This window comes from Periplaneta americana, chromosome 12 (genome assembly GCF_040183065.1).
Source record: "Periplaneta americana isolate PAMFEO1 chromosome 12, P.americana_PAMFEO1_priV1, whole genome shotgun sequence".
Classification (NCBI taxonomy): Eukaryota; Metazoa; Arthropoda; class Insecta; order Blattodea; family Blattidae; genus Periplaneta; species Periplaneta americana.
The window spans coordinates 173,850,272-173,868,500 of NC_091128.1; the positions used below are offsets into that span (position 1 = coordinate 173,850,272).

General features: G+C 36.9%; 1 protein-coding gene across 8 annotated transcripts in view; it reads left to right on the forward strand.

Moving 5' to 3' along the window:
- Window positions 1–18,229, forward strand: part of beta-Spec (spectrin beta chain) — a 313,031-nt gene that overhangs the window by 177,178 nt on the left and 117,624 nt on the right. For all 8 annotated transcript variants that reach the window (XM_069842602.1, XM_069842603.1, XM_069842607.1 and 5 more), the window contains exon 2: window positions 17,935–18,086. In XM_069842602.1, coding sequence (XP_069698703.1) covers window positions 17,957–18,086 — 130 coding nt within the window. In that variant the 5' untranslated portion in view covers window positions 17,935–17,956. The remainder of the gene's footprint in view (window positions 1–17,934; window positions 18,087–18,229) is intronic.

The following is an 18,229-nucleotide window of genomic DNA, read 5'->3' on the forward strand; positions in this document are numbered from 1 at the left end:
AAAATAAATAAATAATAATCCTTATTTATCAGTGCATATCAATTTTGTGAAGTTTTTTCCCTTCGACGGTGACAGTTTTCTCTCGTAACATATTCTTTGTGTACAAGATGTGGAACTCCATTTGAAATCCTTAACTTTTAAACTTACAGTACGATATAGTAATATACGTTACAAGAGCGGTATGTTGACGTTTTCATGGTCGAGGAAAAGATTGAAAAAGCGAAACGTAGTTGAGCTTTTTTAATTTCCGAGAACATGAAAACAAACATACCGCTCGTGTATCGTACATTATTTTGTGCGAAGATCGTTTATTACATACCTGAAAGACGAATTTCTAATTAGTTGCAATGAAATCTCCATGTTGGTTTCTGTTTAATGACGGCAACTTCGAAAAACTTAATATGTTTCTTCAACATTGTTGCTATAAAATGTTTTCTGTGTTTACTATACTCCAGCAGGCCGTGATATGTCTGTCTTTCCCCCCCCTCCCCCAGTCTATAAATGCGAACTTAAAACAAACGGTAAGGTTATGTAATGATTTATTTTTCATTTTAATATTTTAACAATATTAGTTATATAACATATTGCAGTAATAACATCCGCATCTGGAATTTTGTTGATTTTTTCACGGCTTACTTAATGTTACTTGTATCAGGAATGCAATAAGTTTCGTGGAGTTGTAGAGTTTACTTAATGTTTGCAAATATTTAAAAACAATAATTAACAGTGCAATTTAGGTGAAATCGCAGTGGTAAGTTTCCAATTTATAATTATTACTATGTTAAACGTCTCTAAAAATAATACGTTAAAAGCCTAAAGCAGTAAAATGAATGTGGCGCTTAAGCGGTAAGAAGAGGGAAATTGTTATGTGTGTTACGTTGGGAATACTGAATGTGGTATTTCACACTTACCGCGTATTGGTTCTGTGCGGAAAACAAGCAAATACGCACGATCTCGCACAAAATTAGTCTTAGGCCTTCATTACGTAGAATGATTAGGACAGTGTTTAACCGTTGTATTTTGTTTCATAAGAGTAAAGGCGTATGACTGATGCTTTATGTAAATGTGTGTTTGATGACAAAATGACGTATAGCAATGCATTATATCGCTATCTTTTTTTCTCCATCCTCCAGTGTAGTTGCTCCTGTCATTTCAACTCACCTTCCAATATAACACGAGGGTGAGGTACAGTTCGTTTCCCGACAACGGCGTTATATCTGGCTTTTATCGTAGTTCTCGAAGAACAAAGTGTTTCTGTACAAATATAAACAAATTAGCGGTCTAACCAGAAATAATAACTTAACATACGGATTAATTATTATTGCCTGAATAATTATAGTGGTATCTTGATCGCAATAGTATGTTCCTATTTATGCAACACAATTGAATTCTGTCTGTCTTGTTTCATTTTTTCAGATTATGGCATCCCTGTGTCTGTCACTTCCATTCCATTCCTTTCCGTCCTTCCCAACTCTCCATGCGAGATTTTCCTGCAAGAACGACTTTGGAAATCTATTCCTCAAAGAGTCTCTTCTTTTCCTGTTTGTTCAACAACGTTGGAGGTATATGCAAACTCGTTTTAAATATAGACTATAGATTATTATAATTTGTATATGCAAGGTTGCTCCACAGAATCAAATTTATGTTTTCTTTTTTTTTATTGTAAAAATAACCATTAGCATATTGTACATAGGGTATTATATCCAGACGTTCATATTTGTAATATTAGATCGAAAATACATAAGCACAGTAATCGAAAACCATAATTTTGGGTCTTAGGATTTATTCATTGTCATATTATGTAATTATTTTACTTTTAACTGTATGAAATTGATAGTAAATTATATCCCTCTTCTTTTTTTGTTAAACTCGTTTACGAATATTGACATACATTTGTACGATGACGTATTTTTTCGAGGAAGTGATTAGGTTAATTCGATATTCAATATGTGAAGTTTTTTTTTTTGTGCATTGGCAGGATCCTTTACTTGCCGTTATTCTCCCGGACTCCATGAACGGGCTAGTGCCAAGAAACGTAAGATTTGTTCCTGCAAGCAATTCAGAACGCGTTCCGAACTATAAATATAATAATACCGAACTTCTTTCGACGCATGCGCCAGTTGTGTACGGTGTCAGAACTAGTTCGGGATTTTACTTTGTTGGAACGTTTCTTGAACTGTTTTTCACGGCCTTCGGAGGTACTTCTCATATTAAAATTATTTTCATCTTTCGAACTTAATTCGTCTTAAATATATCACTACCATCTTCCAAACCACTCATGATCGACTATTTTTTTTATTTTAACCTGCTTAGTCTCGAAGCATTTTAACCGTAACTTCAGATTAAATCATTTGCGCATGCGTCAACAGTTCTGAATTCTCAGTTCCTCATCTTAGTCGAGAACCAAATTCACTCGTTCCGAACGAGTTCTAAAATACGTTGGAACTGAGAGTTCAGAATTGGTTCCGAATCATTTCTAGTCTTGTTGGAACGCACATTGAGCTACTGCGCATGAGCAGGCTGTTCAGAATCTAGGAACAAACCTGTAAACTACTTGGTTCTTCAGACTGTTACCAATTCAGCGGTTTTCCCACTAGATCTAGTATTTTTCAGTGTTAGTTTAGCGGGTAAAATTTATGAAATTTATATTTCTGATTGCTGACATAGGGATTTAGCGGGTATTTTTAACACTCACAGCGGTAAAATAATTTCAATTTACATTGACAGTATAGCAATTTTGCGACTTTAGCATCGTTTTCACAGCAGGCTTTTAAGAATGGAGTTGGCAGCACTGCTAGAGAGACTATTCAGAGTGCACCACAGACAGTGGGTCTATCCAACGAGCACAGAATACAATAGAGTAGACACTAGCATCTTAATACCATTGGACGGAGTGAAGCCGGTTTGATGGACCTGACGCCATCTTGTTGCTACCAAAACATTGCAAAATAGCTATTACGTTATAGAAGATCTTATGATAATAAGAATTCCATATGTCCCTAATTTCTTGTAGGACTCACACTTTCTTGTTTGTTTCGTAATACAGAATCGCTATGCACGTATTTTTAGCAAAAATTGCGAAACTGTCATCGATAAATCACATATATACAGGTTGTTTAAATTGGCAGCTCTTCAAATTGCAGTATGGTATTTAATAGATAATCTGGAAGGTTAAACAAACAATAATGATAAAAAAGGAAGATAACAGTTTGACCTTATTTTGCTACTAGTCCAATAAAAATGCTACCCTATAATAATTACTTTTATAGGTTGATCCATTTGCTTCGATTTAATAATGAAACTTGCTTCTTAACGCAAATTATCATTCTCTTCCTTTTGCCAGTATTTCGTATAGATGTCCCGATTTTGTTTAGAGAAAAAATGGAATGCTCTTAACCATATAATATTTGATAGGCTCTTCGTTTATAGTATATAATTAGATTATAACGGCGAACAAAAGTGAAGTTTTATTATGAAGTGGGTCAAGTCAGTTCACGATCGAGTTAATGAAGCTACTAAGTCTGTAAAGCATAAGTCTGATTTCGTGATTATAAAAATTAGTTACAATAATATTAATACACTATTTCTTTTTCTTCATCAAACGAATACGTGCATTCGGTTTAAGAGAAACCTCGGTACACCAGTTTTCTATAGCACTCGACACAAACTTCCAACATGGGTTGTTAGGTTAGCTTCGCTCGTAAATGCTAAGTCTGCAAAGCATGTCTGATTTCGTGATTATAAAAATTAATTACAATAATATCAATACACTAATCCTTTCTCTTAATCAAACAAATACGTGAACAATACGAATCTAACCGACTAACTTAGGCTAAATCATTCATTACCGTATCTAGCCTACCGGTAATAAGTACATTTCACACATGCATATTTACCCGTGAAAAGTTATTCCAGGAATTTTTTTTGGAAACCTGTTTGTGCAGCCATACGCAGAACATGTAGGCATATTGAAATTAGTTAATTTATTAATTAAAACAACGATGCAACATCACAATCAACTGCCCATGTGCTAACCGGGAGCGCAATGTTTTGGTAGCATCATAATGGCGACTGTCCACAAAAGCGGCTTCACCTCCAAGCTGTTTATATCTACTCTATGCATTCTGTGCTCGTTGGGTCTATCGTACATTATGCTCGGAATGAATGAATGAATGAATGAATGAATGAATGAATGAATGAATGAATATGATGAACAGTTGGGGGATGTCACAGGTAACCGCAGAACCCGGCGAAAATCCTTATTGTCTGGAGTACGGGCTTGCCAACACAAGTTAAACATTCTGCGGAATTTGAACCTGGGCCCCCTGACTTCTAAACCCAACGCATTAGCACTGAGTCACAGTGGCGGTATGTGTGAAGTGCTACAGATGCTTTCTTGGCATACATATTATCAATTTGCAATCTTTATGCAGTGTTGAAAGATTCTTAAAAAACGAGAAGAGGAAACCCTTTCTGTGCTGACGATTCCGCTATACCATTCGTATATTTATTTGCTTATGCTCGGAAACGAACCTGACCTAACCTAACGACATTACTGTGCTATTCCGAAAGCTTTACCATACAAACGCTTGAGCGACCCCTCAACATATTATATTTTATCATTTTATTTCCACGTTTATTTTTATCATGAACAGCATTGCAGTTGTACTTCAATAACCAATAAAAAAAAACAAATCGGTATAAAAAACCTGTTCCATTGGAAGTTTGTAAATGATATTCCACTTGTGTCGGAATTATATTCAGCACTCATGCATATAACACGGCTAGAATCTGGTGCACTCGATAGTATTGACGTTCCTATGGGGACAATAAAAGCTCTCAATATAGTCGAGATCAAAGTGACTTCGAAGAGTGTGTTCGTAGTTAATCAATTATAATAATGTCCATAATAATTATTATTCTGAATAAAGCAGTACAAAGAATTAAAAAATGCTTTACCGTGAAATTTTAGTTTAAATTAGGAACAAAGAATAAGCAAAAACTCTCTCTCCCTCTCTTTGATATCTCAAAGAATAACCCCCTGAAATTATTAATGACATTACTTACGCTTCATCGTGTATATGATCAACTGATTAGGGGTCTTATTTAAAAACGACCGATTTAAGTGAGTCAGATTACATTACTGTTGACGGAAAAGTAATAAACGTTAAGTTAAAATCTGCAGTTTAAGTTTAAAACATTGACAGCTTCCACACAGTACTATAGGGTGACCAGATTTCCAAAATAAAACACGGGACACTTATTAAAGTTGACACGAATCAACATTTTATCGAAACATTAATTATAATTCTGTTTATATAATGTCAGTGAGCAATAAGGTCCAGTTTTATTTATTTTAAAGTAATAATTATGCAAGTACATAATGGACTAGCATGGATACTTCGCTTAAGTCATTGTTGACAATTTTTTTATATTGCAATTAGTCTGGATAATTAGGTTAACTTATCTGTTTAAAAATACTTCAGGTTAATTGGACCTTACATCATATCCATGTCACTGTATTCTGAACTTGTTTCATAACAGAATTTTTTGCCTCATATTAGGCCTATCTTTTAACTACATGGTTGGGCAGATAAAACCGGCCCCATCTCATGTCATATGATTTGGAAAATAAATTATGTAGGGTATTGATTTCTTTTCTTTCTTTTTTCTTGAAAATGTAATTATGTTGGCTATACTGTATCTTCCGCGTGTTTTGTGTCATTGTTGTTGCTTATAACCTCTTCTGGTTGCTGTTTAAAAGTCAGACGTTCTAAACACATGTAAAGAGTTGTTCTTTAAATAAGCATGACTTATTCAATACCAGAGCGAATATTCATTGTGGAGGCGTACGTACAGACCAGCTCTATTAAGGAAACACAATTATTCAGAGACAAATATCCGCTTCGCTCAGTACCAGCGAAAAGCAGCATTCAGGAATTGCATCAGCAGTATCACCCATGAGGAATTGACACGTGTTTTCATGAACCCTTTAAAACGTGCACAGAAGTGTCTAGATGCAGATGGAGGGCATTCCAACATTTATTATGAAGGTAAATGCATTTTATTTTCATTCCATTTGAAGTTTGTTTCAAATCATTAGTACCTATCAATGTAATAACACGGGCCGGTTTTATCTGCCCAACCCTGTATTTGAACATTCCATATGAAGATCAACTGTACAATCTGCATCATATTTCTTTGATGAGTGAATTTGCTCTAGAACGTTGTCCTTTCCTTCAGGAAACTATTGAAGTCCATGCAAGACAGATTTTTGAAATGACATTTTGTGATTAACATGGCCTTTATGATTCTAACTGAAAACTAATATCCTTTCATCAGACCAAATTGAATTCATCAATGAAAACACTCTTTCTGTTGATGCATTGGTGTCAGTCAGGTGTTCCTAACACAAAACTTACAATCTAAATTATGTTTGTAAAACTAATGTATTTGTCTTTCACAATAAAATAAAAGAAAAAGAAATATTTTAACAATAATTTAGGAAAACGGGACTCCATTAAAAAACGGGAAATTTGGCGTCCCGAGCATACTTTTCTCGGGATAGGGGACAAGAGGCTGAAAAAAGGGACAGTCCCGTTTTTAACGGGACGTCTGGTTACCCTAATGTTGTTAAAGTGCCAGTAGTAATGAATTAAGTGTTTCTCATGACAATAATACTCTTTTCTCCTAAAATATGCCTTTATATCGATAAACTTGAAAATATGTAAAAATAAAACCCTGACTTTTTGAACCTATAAAATATGATCAGCAAAAATATAATACTGTACGAAATTGTAAGTAGCTTATATCCTAGGTCATATATGTAACAGATAACTCCTCGCTACGTTAAAATCGGCAGCACTTTGAAGAGAACAACCGCCAGGATCGCCACCCGTCCGCCGTAAACGAACACGAGATGGCAGCACAGTCGCTAATGCAATTCAAATAGGTATTATGACGTGACTCCTTATGTAACAACTAGATGGCAGCGTAGTAAACCTGACAAAAGTTGTTAACCTCAAAGCCTATAACTCCGACATATCTGTTACATATATGATCTAGGCTTATATGTGCATTTAATAAACATAATATGCATTTGCATCACCTAACTCCATCTACTCATAACGAATCTTTTATTTTTTTTTATTTTATTGGGTTATTTTACGACGCTGTATCAACATCTAGGTTATTTAGCGTCTGAATGATATGAAGGTGATAATGCCGGTGAAATGAGTCCGGGGTCCAGCACCGAAAGTTACCCAGCATTTGCTCGTATTGGGTTGAGGGAAAACCCCGGAAAAAACCTCAACCAGGTAACTTGCCCCAACCGGGATTCGAACCCGGGCCACCTGGTTTCGCAGCCAGACGCGCTGACCGTTACTCCACAGGTGTGGACTAACGAATCTTCCTTCACCATAATTTTGTTGCTACTGCTCTTACAGCAGCCTCATCTGCTGCTACGATGATACGTGTCTCGATCAAGTAGATTTAAGGAAAGTGCTTTTGTCCCTGCTTCCCTCTCCCCTTTACCGTTTCATTCGGCCACGTTCATCCACAAAGGAGTTGTCCGCTTTACTGCTCTGGATAACGGTCAGATTTCCTCTTGTGTCGTTTCGACGGTTAACTGTTGTAGTGACATTTCATTCGCAGTGTCAGAAATCTCTTCTGTATTCTTAGAACTCATCTCCTTTTCTACTCGTATTTGATACTGATATCTATCCATCATATCTGCAGAAAATTCACTACAACAGTGAAGAATTGGGCTGTAATATAAATACTCTGAATGTTCGCGACTGGTAGACAGAACCATCCTGTTATTTTAGAAGGTAAGCAAGCGGCACACAGGACAAGGATTGGGATACAAAGGTCGCTATTGTTACTTCATGTGACAGAAGAAATTAAACAGAAAACAATATTTTAGATTCATTCCACAAACTTAAACAGCCCTAGGGTTTCCGAGAATTAATGGTGGGATTTTGCGAGTTCACTGTGAAGCATGTATTATGTGTAATGGATTGAAGGTGCTGTAATAGTTCAGTAGCTCGAAACAGTTTGCTTTCACGTCATTGTTGCATATTTGACAGCCCTGACTTTTCTCCGATATTTTGGAACTGTTCAAAATTTAGTCATCCAACGCCTGGAAGAGTCGCCCACTCTCCATTGGGCCCCGTATACTAATTTTCATTATTGTACAAGATACAGTAATGGAGGAAAAAAATGTTGAATATTTCCAAAAATTTTACTCCTGTAAGCTGTACCTAACCCCTTAATCATTTGATTTATTTATTAACTTGTCCATTGATGACGATGAACGAACGATATGGGAGAAGTCAAATTACACATACAAATATTAGTGTTACGAATGTTTCATTTTATTGTATCGTGTTATGAACGATACTACCGATTATATTATAACTCATTTTCTTGAGTTGTTATTCAAAAGATAAAACTACGTGTAGGTTATAGTGTAGTGATTTCTAGTAGATCTACTGTTTCTCTATTGAAGAAAATGTACATTTAAAAATTACATGAATGTAAGAATTTATTAGTTTGCTTTCCGAAGTTTTCTGCTTAGGCCTACATTCTTTCTACCATGAAATCTGGTTGATTCATTCGTTCTTTCGTGGTATCATTGCGAACTCTCTGGATCTTAAGAGATTTACGACAGCTCCTTCGTAAGCCATTCATTTCTACTGCATAGTCTTTGTTTTTGACGCTCTGTCACGGACCATCCTTCACAGCCATACATTAATCCCGTCTCTCTAATGACACAGTGATACTTTTGTTGTCTCGTGGATTTATCGACCCCATGTGATCTCTCCCATTAATCATATGCAGTGCTCCTCTTGGCATGATTTATTCTATAATCCTTAGCTTTCTTACAAGTGCAGACTTTTGTAATATTGTGCTCAGGTATTGAAAGTGCCCTACAGACTTCTAGCATCTCCGAATCATGTTCTTCACCCATCACCAAATACTCAGTTTTCTGAAGATTAATGTTAAGGTCTCCCATCTTGTATGTTTCAAGTTATCTCCCCTCCATTCGTCATTTAATCTCCTCTGTTATAAGTCTTACATACCAGTGTCTGTGGGCGAGAATACGATTCTATGGACACACACTAGACATCGACACATTTATGAATCTCCCCTAGCCTAGGGCACAGTCTAGTATATATAGTCACGAAGCTCAATACATAGTAAATACGCATCCATAGATAGTTGCTAACCACTAGGATCGCTAATATCGCCTCATTACAGACAATGCGAAATAGTACCGGCACAGTCTATTGTTCCTAGCACCCTCACAACTCAAGCTTCGTGACTGTATATACTAGACTGTGGCCTAGGGTCAGAAAAGCGTAGGGGCGTCCACCGAGATAGGGCAGAACATTAACAAGGGATATTCATCCATGCCCGAGGCAGGATTCGAACCCACGAACCTTCGGACCGCACCGCCTAAAGGGCAAATAACTTATTGACCATTATATTCTACATCATCTCATCTTGGGTGGTTATGATGTGATTGTCTGCATTGAGTAAAGGAGTAAAGCATGATTGGGTTGCTTGTCCACAAACCCCCATATCGTGACAAAACCTATTCCAGTATTTAATTAGGCTACTATATACAGAGCTTTCATTTCAAAACTTTCCAGTCTAAATAACTATTTAAATTGAATTCAGTTTAAACAAAAAAATGTCAATTTAGATATTGAGGGGGAAGTCTGAAACTAAACTTCATTGCATTTTAGATTTCACCCCCCACCCCCAGTCACCCCCATTTTGAAATTTCAAATGGCATCCCTATATTTTTATACGTCAATATGAAAGAACATTCAATTGTTTATACACCTTATTCATTTGTTTTCGCATCTTTTGTTTTCTATCATCGCCTGGCAACCTGTATTTTTGTTATAAGTTGATTTCAGGATGAAAACACAGCTTATTTTGTGTAATTTCCTAAATTTAACCAATAAAGATGGTTTCTGTTCTCTCTTGAAGAGTATACACCATTTTAAAATAATTTAATACACAAACACAACTATTACATGAAATGCTCAATAGTCTTTGTAGCTTTATTCTCTTCAGCTCTAATCAACAGTAACAACAACCCAGGTTGCCAGGTGACGATAGAAAACAAAAGATGCGAAAACAAATGAATGAGGTGTATAAACAATTGAATACTCTTTCAAGTATTATAAGATAGGAGTGCCATTTGAAATTTCAAAGTGGGGTTGGCTGGGGTTAAGGAGGTGAAAACTAATATGCAGTCAGTGGCGGCCGAAGGCCATCCTGTCAAGTGGGGCACAACCTTAATGATGAACCCTGAAAATTAAAAACATATAAAACCAATTTATGTGCACTAACCTTTCTAATTCTTGTAGATGAGCTCCATGTTTCGGTTCTTTCTGCGAGAAAAACCTCTATAACTCTATTGTTGAAGTTCGGAATAGAATGTACCATCTTTCTCTCAATTGAGAGCACTGCTACGCCCAGAGGAAAGTTAAATGGAATTCTAAGTGTAATTCACAGAAATGCGCTGATTCTCACTCGTTCGTACTCACAGATCACGCAGCTGCCTGCCTTCTTACGACCGCAGCACTAGACTTGGGGAAACTCAGTTCAAAACTGTAGTGTGCACTGAAGGGGCAAAACGCCCGCCAAGATTCTCTATTGTCAGTGACAAAGCTTTTTGAGAACTGCCAACTTCATGTATTGTAATGTAAACTTTCTTTTTTGGATACGATGGAAGCATAAAAGTTTACAGGGAGCATTAACAACATAACTGTGACAAATGAATATCTATATATACATACACACGTGATTTATACAATGAGTCGAGCTTTTAAATTAGTAAACTTACATTTAACGTTTTTCATGTCAAGTTCAGCTGTAAAATGTCGTCTGCTATTCAGCAAGTATCAACACCCCTAAAAATGGCACGCAGCTAATTGGACTGTTCCTAAACTAAAGAGACTTGGTGGGCACGGCAAATACAGTGCCCAAAGCACAGGGTCTGAGGCAAAGAGCTCCGCCTTCCTACAACTCGCACCCCCACCCCTTCCTCGTCCATCGCTGGGCACGAGAAGAGAGAGCCCATTTTATTACCTGTTCAGAAAACTTAGGTTTCGTAGACTACTACACATTCTGAAAACATTAGTAGCAATGAAAATGTGAAACACTTTAAGTTATTATTTCATAATGCAATTAAATAGTATTATAATATAGTCATAATACGATAATCAAAATCACTGGGAGGGCACGTGCCCATGTGCCCCTTAATAAAAGCCGCCCCTGTATGCAGTTAAGACTGGTTTTAAACTTCCCCCTCAATTTCTAAATTGACGTGTTTTTTTTTTTTTTTTGTTTAATTAAATCCTATTTAAATTATATAGTTATTTAGAGTGGGAAGTTTTGAAATGAACTCTATAATATATTTTATTCTAGGTTGGATATGTCCTACATCCCTGCTATTTTCTTCGAGCTTATCAGATAGTTTTAATATTATCTAGTTTACTTTTAACAGAATACAATTTTCTGACCTGATGTATTTATATTATCGGAAAATGAATGAATGAATGAATAAATAAATATAAATGAAACGTTAGTTTGACATGAATTTTCTTTTCTGATAAATAATTTTATATTTATTTTAGCTTCATGTTGGCACCTTATTTTCACTTTCTGTCCTCATTATTTTTGTATCGTAAACCAGTTACGTATATAGTCCCTCGTATTCCAACTGTTTCTAACTTTCTAACGGAATATCATGATCTGAATAAAATGTTTTTGATAAGTTCATCTCCCGGTTCGATGCGCTTCGATGAACGCATGTATGTGTTACATTTAATTCACATGTACATACGTCAGAATGGAATACAATATGCGGGCAGTGAGGACGAATGCTTCATGTCGAACTGTCAACACTCCATTTTGCGCATGCGCCTGTTTGTGCAGTTGCGTGCGTGCACAAGTAGGGGCGCCTTTGTTGGCGAGTGTTGACGTTCAGAATATGTTTTGAAATATGAGACTTATGTAGTCGAGATTTCGATTCTGTTTCCACACCTATTTTCATATTTCTGCCGAAAGGTGAAGTCTCGATTGCGTTTATAGAATATGATTTTCGTTGGAGTACTGGTTACGGAATAGTGTCATTTTTGGACCTAAGGTAAAGATATAACTTTCGTCTCGAACTAGATCAAAATAGACCTATGTGTTAGTGACCCATTGTTTAGCTTAGGAATACGAGAATTGGGCAGCCGTGAAATACGTTGAATCCAGTTATGTTTATATAGTCCCGTCGCTCTAATTTCCGGCAGCCAATCGCGTTGCAGGTCGGCTACATTTAAACGTGAGCGTCTTGTGATTCGCTGATTCCTTTCTTAAGGCTCGATGAATACTTAATATAATCGCCTGCCATTTTAGCTCTTCCGTTGGCATTCGCAGAAAGCACACGAAGACGTTATTTGCCGCTCAATTATTTGCTGAATTACATTGCGTTTGATTTATTATCATAGGAGCTACGACATGATGATGTTTAACGGTGTGGCAAATAGATTCCTTGTATGGTAGGTCGGCAGTGTGAGAACAAAAATGGCGAACGATACTACCTACCTACTACTACTAGTAGACTTTATAGAGCCTTTACTTTCTAAGACGTAAGCAAAGGGGCGGAGTCACGCCGGAAATAACAGCGTCGCGACTTTAGTTTATAGTAGCTGTTTCGTTAGTAACTGATTATTGTTACTTCTGCATTGTTGTGTTAATTTGAATTTTCATTTTTTTATACTGTACATTATGTAATCATCTTGATTCACGGGTCAGGTCATTAGACCTGTTCTGACGTCAACCCATCTCTTCCTAGATCTGCCCACATCTCGCCTTCCTCGTGATTTATATTATATTACTTTCTTAGGATGCAGATGACGTGAATATGTTAGGAGAAAATACACAAACGGTTAGGGAAAACACGGAAATTTTACTTGAAGCAAGTAAAGCGATCGGTTTGGAAGTAAATCCCGAAAAGACAAAGTATATGATTATGTCTCGTGACGGGAATATTGTACGAAATGGAAATATAAATATTGGAGATTTATCCTTCGAAGAGGTGGAAAAATTCAAATATCTTGGAGCAACAGTAACAAATGTAAATGGCACTCGGGAGGAAATTAAACGCAGAATAAATATGGGAAATGCGTGTTATTATTCGGTTGAGAAGCTTTTATCATTCTGTCCAAAAATCTGAAAGTTAGAATTTATAAAACAGTTATATTACCGGTTCTTCTATATGGCTGTGAAACTTGGACTCTCACTCTGAGAGAGGAACATAGGTTAAGGGTGTTTGAGAATAAGGTGCTTAGGAAAATATTTGGGGCTAAGCGGGATGAAGTTACAGGAGAATGGAGAAAGTTACACAACACAGAACTGCACGCATTGTATTCTTCACCTGACATAATTAGGAACTTGAAATCCAGACGTTTGAGATGGGCAGGGCATGTAGCACGTATGGGCAAATCCAGAAATGCATATAGAGTGTTAGTTGGGAGACCGGAGGGAAAAAGACCTTTAGGGAGGCCGAGACGTAGATGGGAGGATAATATTAAAATGGATTTGAGGGAGGTGGGGTATGATGATAGAGACTGGATTAATCTTGCACAGGATAGGGACCGATGGCGGGCTTATGTGAGGGCGGCAATGAACCTTCGGGTTCCTTAAAAGCCATTTGTAAGTAAGTAAGTACTTTCTTAGGATATCTTCTTCATTCTATGTGATCTTTCCAGTTTTGTCTATATGTTTCTATTTTGTCTGTTATTGCAAATATTTGTGTTTTCAATTTTGTCTTTCTTTGTTCAGTTTTTAACGGGCCGAAAAATGTTCGTTTCTGCTGCTGTTATGTTAGATCTTGTTTTTTTTTTTTGTGTCCAGGATTGAGAACCATAGAGTAATGCTGGGACTATTGTTTTATAGAATTTTAATTGAGTCTCTTTTGTGATCGTTTTTTCGTTTCAATATTCCTCGAAATTTTGCAGTCTTGTTTATTATATTAATGTCAATAAAATTAATTTAAACGGTTTTCTTATTCGAAAATTCTGTTTTATGCTGCTGTTTTAGTTGTAAGTTGTTATTTGCATTAGAATGACACAACTTTAATTTTTTAAATGGATATTATAAAATTTAAGGATGCTATTCATAGACATTTCGCAGCACGCACTACGAGCGTACTAAGCTAGCCCCGGCTATCCACTGGTTACTTGTACAGAATTCAAATCGTATCCTAACACTGGTTTATGAATACGAAAAACGCTGCATATCCTAACACTGGTTTATGAATACGAAAAACGCTGCATATCCTAACACTGGTTTATGAATACGAAAAACGCTGCATATCCTAACACTGGTTTATGAATACGAAAAACGCTGCATATCCTAACACTGGTTTATGAATACGAAAAACGCTGCATATCCTAACACTGGTTTATGAATACGAAAAACGCTGCATATCCTAACACTGGTTTATGAATACGAAAAACGCTGCATATCCTAACACTGGTTTATGAATACGAAAAACGCTGCATATCCTAACACTGGTTTATGAATACGAAAAACGCTGCATATCCTAACACTGGTTTATGAATACGAAAAACGCTGCATATCCTAACACTGGTTTATGAATACGAAAAACGCTGCATATCCTAACACTGGTTTATGAATACGAAAAACGCTGCATATCCTAACACTGGTTTATGAATACGAAAAACGCTGCATATCCTAACACTGGTTTATGAATACGAAAAACGCTGCATATCCTAACACTGGTTTATGAATACGAAAAACGCTGCATATCCTAACACTGGTTTATGAATACGAAAAACGCTGCATATCCTAACACTGGTTTATGAATACGAAAAACGCTGCATATCCTAACACTGGTTTATGAATACGAAAAACGCTGCATATCCTAACACTGGTTTATGAATACGAAAAACGCTGATCATCCACCGGATAAAATTTACGTACCATTACCATTTTTCTTTTTCCTTCTTAGCTTTCATTGATTCTTTACTTGAATTTTTTTTTCTTCTGTAAACTGCCATTGTTTGTTTGTGTATTTGTTTGCCTTTTTTCTTACTCTTTTAGCTCTCATCATCTATTTGTTCTTGTATTGTATTGTATGCTTTGTCTAATGGCAACCTCTAATTTGAGGAAGCTCTGATAAATAAATAAAATATATTTTATGTAATTTAAAAATATTCCTTTGCAGTTTGTCTTCTGCACTTGCTACTATTACCTGGTCATCAGCATATAGTAAAGTTTTCGAATAATTTGTGTTGTCCGATCTTATTTATTCACTCCATTTTTAATAATTACATTCATGTGTAGATTCAATAAAACTGGATAAGACTGCAATCCTGTTTGACTCCTTGGTTAGTGTAAATTTGATTTTTACTGGCTTTATTACCATTGCATTATTTTAAAGAATAATTAATTTGATTTAATTAATGTGGTCACCGTTGTAACGGACGAAATATATTGTCCCAGTGCGGTAAGGGCGTCGTTGTTTTAGCAGAATGGGCGTTGCTGTGTTTAGTTGTGGTTTTTTTTTTTTTAACGTTTTAGCGATATGCAGGGAAGACTGAGATTAGGGGTGAACGTTGTTGATGTAAGAGGAGAATACTCTTAACGGTAGCCGATTCTAAGCGTAATGGGCAGCTTCAACATTGCATTTGGATTACCCGCAAAATTCTCTCTGTGCCAATTTAACGCCCTCAAAATTTTCTTGTATAAATTACATTTAATCTATGCTGTGATGTACTTTCTGAGCTGAAACGAAACTCAGTGTGTTCTGTTGTTTATGACCCAGTAAGGAGTTCGTCAAAATTGTTTCCCAATGGCGGATTTTGAGGTTGTTTTTCACTGTTACTATATTATTATTATTATTATTATTATTATTATTATTATTATTATTATTGTAGTAGCTCAGTTGGTAGAGCAGCTGGCTACGGACTGGAAGGTCCGGGGTTCGATCCCAGGTGGTGACAGGATTTTTTCTCGTTGCCAAACTTCCAGAACAGCCCCGAGGTTCACTCAGCCTCCTATAAAATTGAGTACCAGGTCTTTCCCGGGGGTAAAAGGCGGTCAGAGCGTGGTGCCGACCACACCACCTCATTCTAGTGCCGAGGTCATGGAAAGCATGGAGCTCTACCTCCATTCCCCCCCAAGTGCCTTCATGGCATGTTACGGGGATACCTTTACCTTTCTTTTATTATTATTATTATTATTATTATTATTATTATTATTATTATTATTATTATTATTATTATTTTACGGTATGTTTATTGTTATACTATGAATAATTTCAAGGGAAAAATGAATCCGGGACCGGGTATCGAACGCGTGACCTTTGGCTGAGAGCACCAGCGCTGTACCAACTGAACTACCCAGGAGCTACACCAAACACCGGGTGAAACGAGCGTTGAGCGACTTCCGCCGATTTTGGAATAGACACCGACGCACTTGAACTGGCAACATAGAAAACAAAAAATCACACTCAATCGCTTTCACCTTCATCTTGACGGGATAATAAAAGCCTAAACTAACCTAACCTAAACGCGTCGGTGTCTATTCCAAAATCGGCGGAAGTCGCTCAACGATCGTTTAACCAAACACCGGCTCTGTTTTTCCCTTTATATCCACATACCTCAACTGGTCCCGCGTTCGATACCCGGCCCCGGAGCAATTTTTCTCTTGAAATTACTCAAACCAGGTTCACAGGGAGCTATACCTGAAAGCCAGATTTGCAATGTTATACTACGTTCTAATAAAACATTAATGGATATCCTTATAAAATACTGCACAGTGCTTGAAACGTATTTTTTTCACAGCCATCCAATTTTTAACAAACAAGAAGTTAAATTTTTCATATTGTGTAGACTTCATTTTAATACAAGGTCGGCACTAGCAAAGTCATAGTTCCAATGTGCCACAGTGCCAAGCACAGGGATTATATTGAAGGAGAACTGTACCTTATGCCAATGTAGATTTTGCTACTAAGTTCAAGGGGGGGATTCAAACCCGGTAAACTCCCCCCCCCCCTTGCGTACGCCCTTGTGCATAAGAAGTTTCCTGTACCGGATTGCGTTCATTTTCATTTAGTTTTTAACTCTGCATGAACTGCTACCTGTTACTCGATAATCACAACTTGGATTTCAACTGGGTAAAGTTTGAGGCAGTCCCACACCATTGCTGTTTTAGTCGCAAACAATGCTATGTAGTTCTAGGTGTTACCACCAGGCTCGTCTAAACGGCCGAAGTTCTCTCGTCAAGACAAGTCTTCGCAAGCATAAAAAATAGAGTAATAACACAGTCTAGTATATAGTCACGAAGGTCAATACTTAGTAAATATGCATCCATAGATAGTTACTAACCACTAGGATCGCTAATATCGCCTCATTACAAACAATACGAAGTAGTACCGGCACAGTCTATTGTTCCTAGTACCCTCACAACTCAAGCTTCGTGACTCTAAATATTAGACTGGGGTAATAAGTCAGAACTCGTGGAAAAAAATAGGGTTCGATTTGTTGCTGAGAATTTACGCTAGTAAATATTGTAGTCGTGGGCAGTTTTTACGACAGTGAGAAGCTCAGCTTTGGTAACGTACCCAGAGAACCTAAGCTAAGTAAGGAATTGCTCATTTCACTGCAGTGATATGAGTTGGAAATACGGAGTGGTTACGACTCTGTGACATTTAGTTCGGTTCTTTAAGCATGCTCGGTAGCTACAGATAAAATTGGAATTGTACTGACTGAGAACGTAATGATATCCAAGCGATACAGGTCATGATTGAAGAGTAACAGCAAGATTACTGTACCCAGAATTGTGTGTATACTATATATTTTGTTTTTAACATAATGTATTTCTTGTGAATTGCAGAGTTTGAGCTGGCGTCGTCACCATGACGACGGATATATCTCTGGTCCGATGGGACCCAACGCTGCAACAGGAGATAGTGGAGGACTATGAGTATGATGGGGGCAACTCTTCATCGCGCCTCTTCGAACGATCTCGCATCAAAGCTTTGGCTGGTGAGTTTACAAGAATTGGTAATTATGGACTTTAGCTGACGACGCGTTTTCTCGACAAAATGTATTTAGAACGCCTTGATTTGACTTCAGGATTGCGTACAAACTACTCAAATCAAGCGGAAAGCAATAATAGAGGAGTTTCA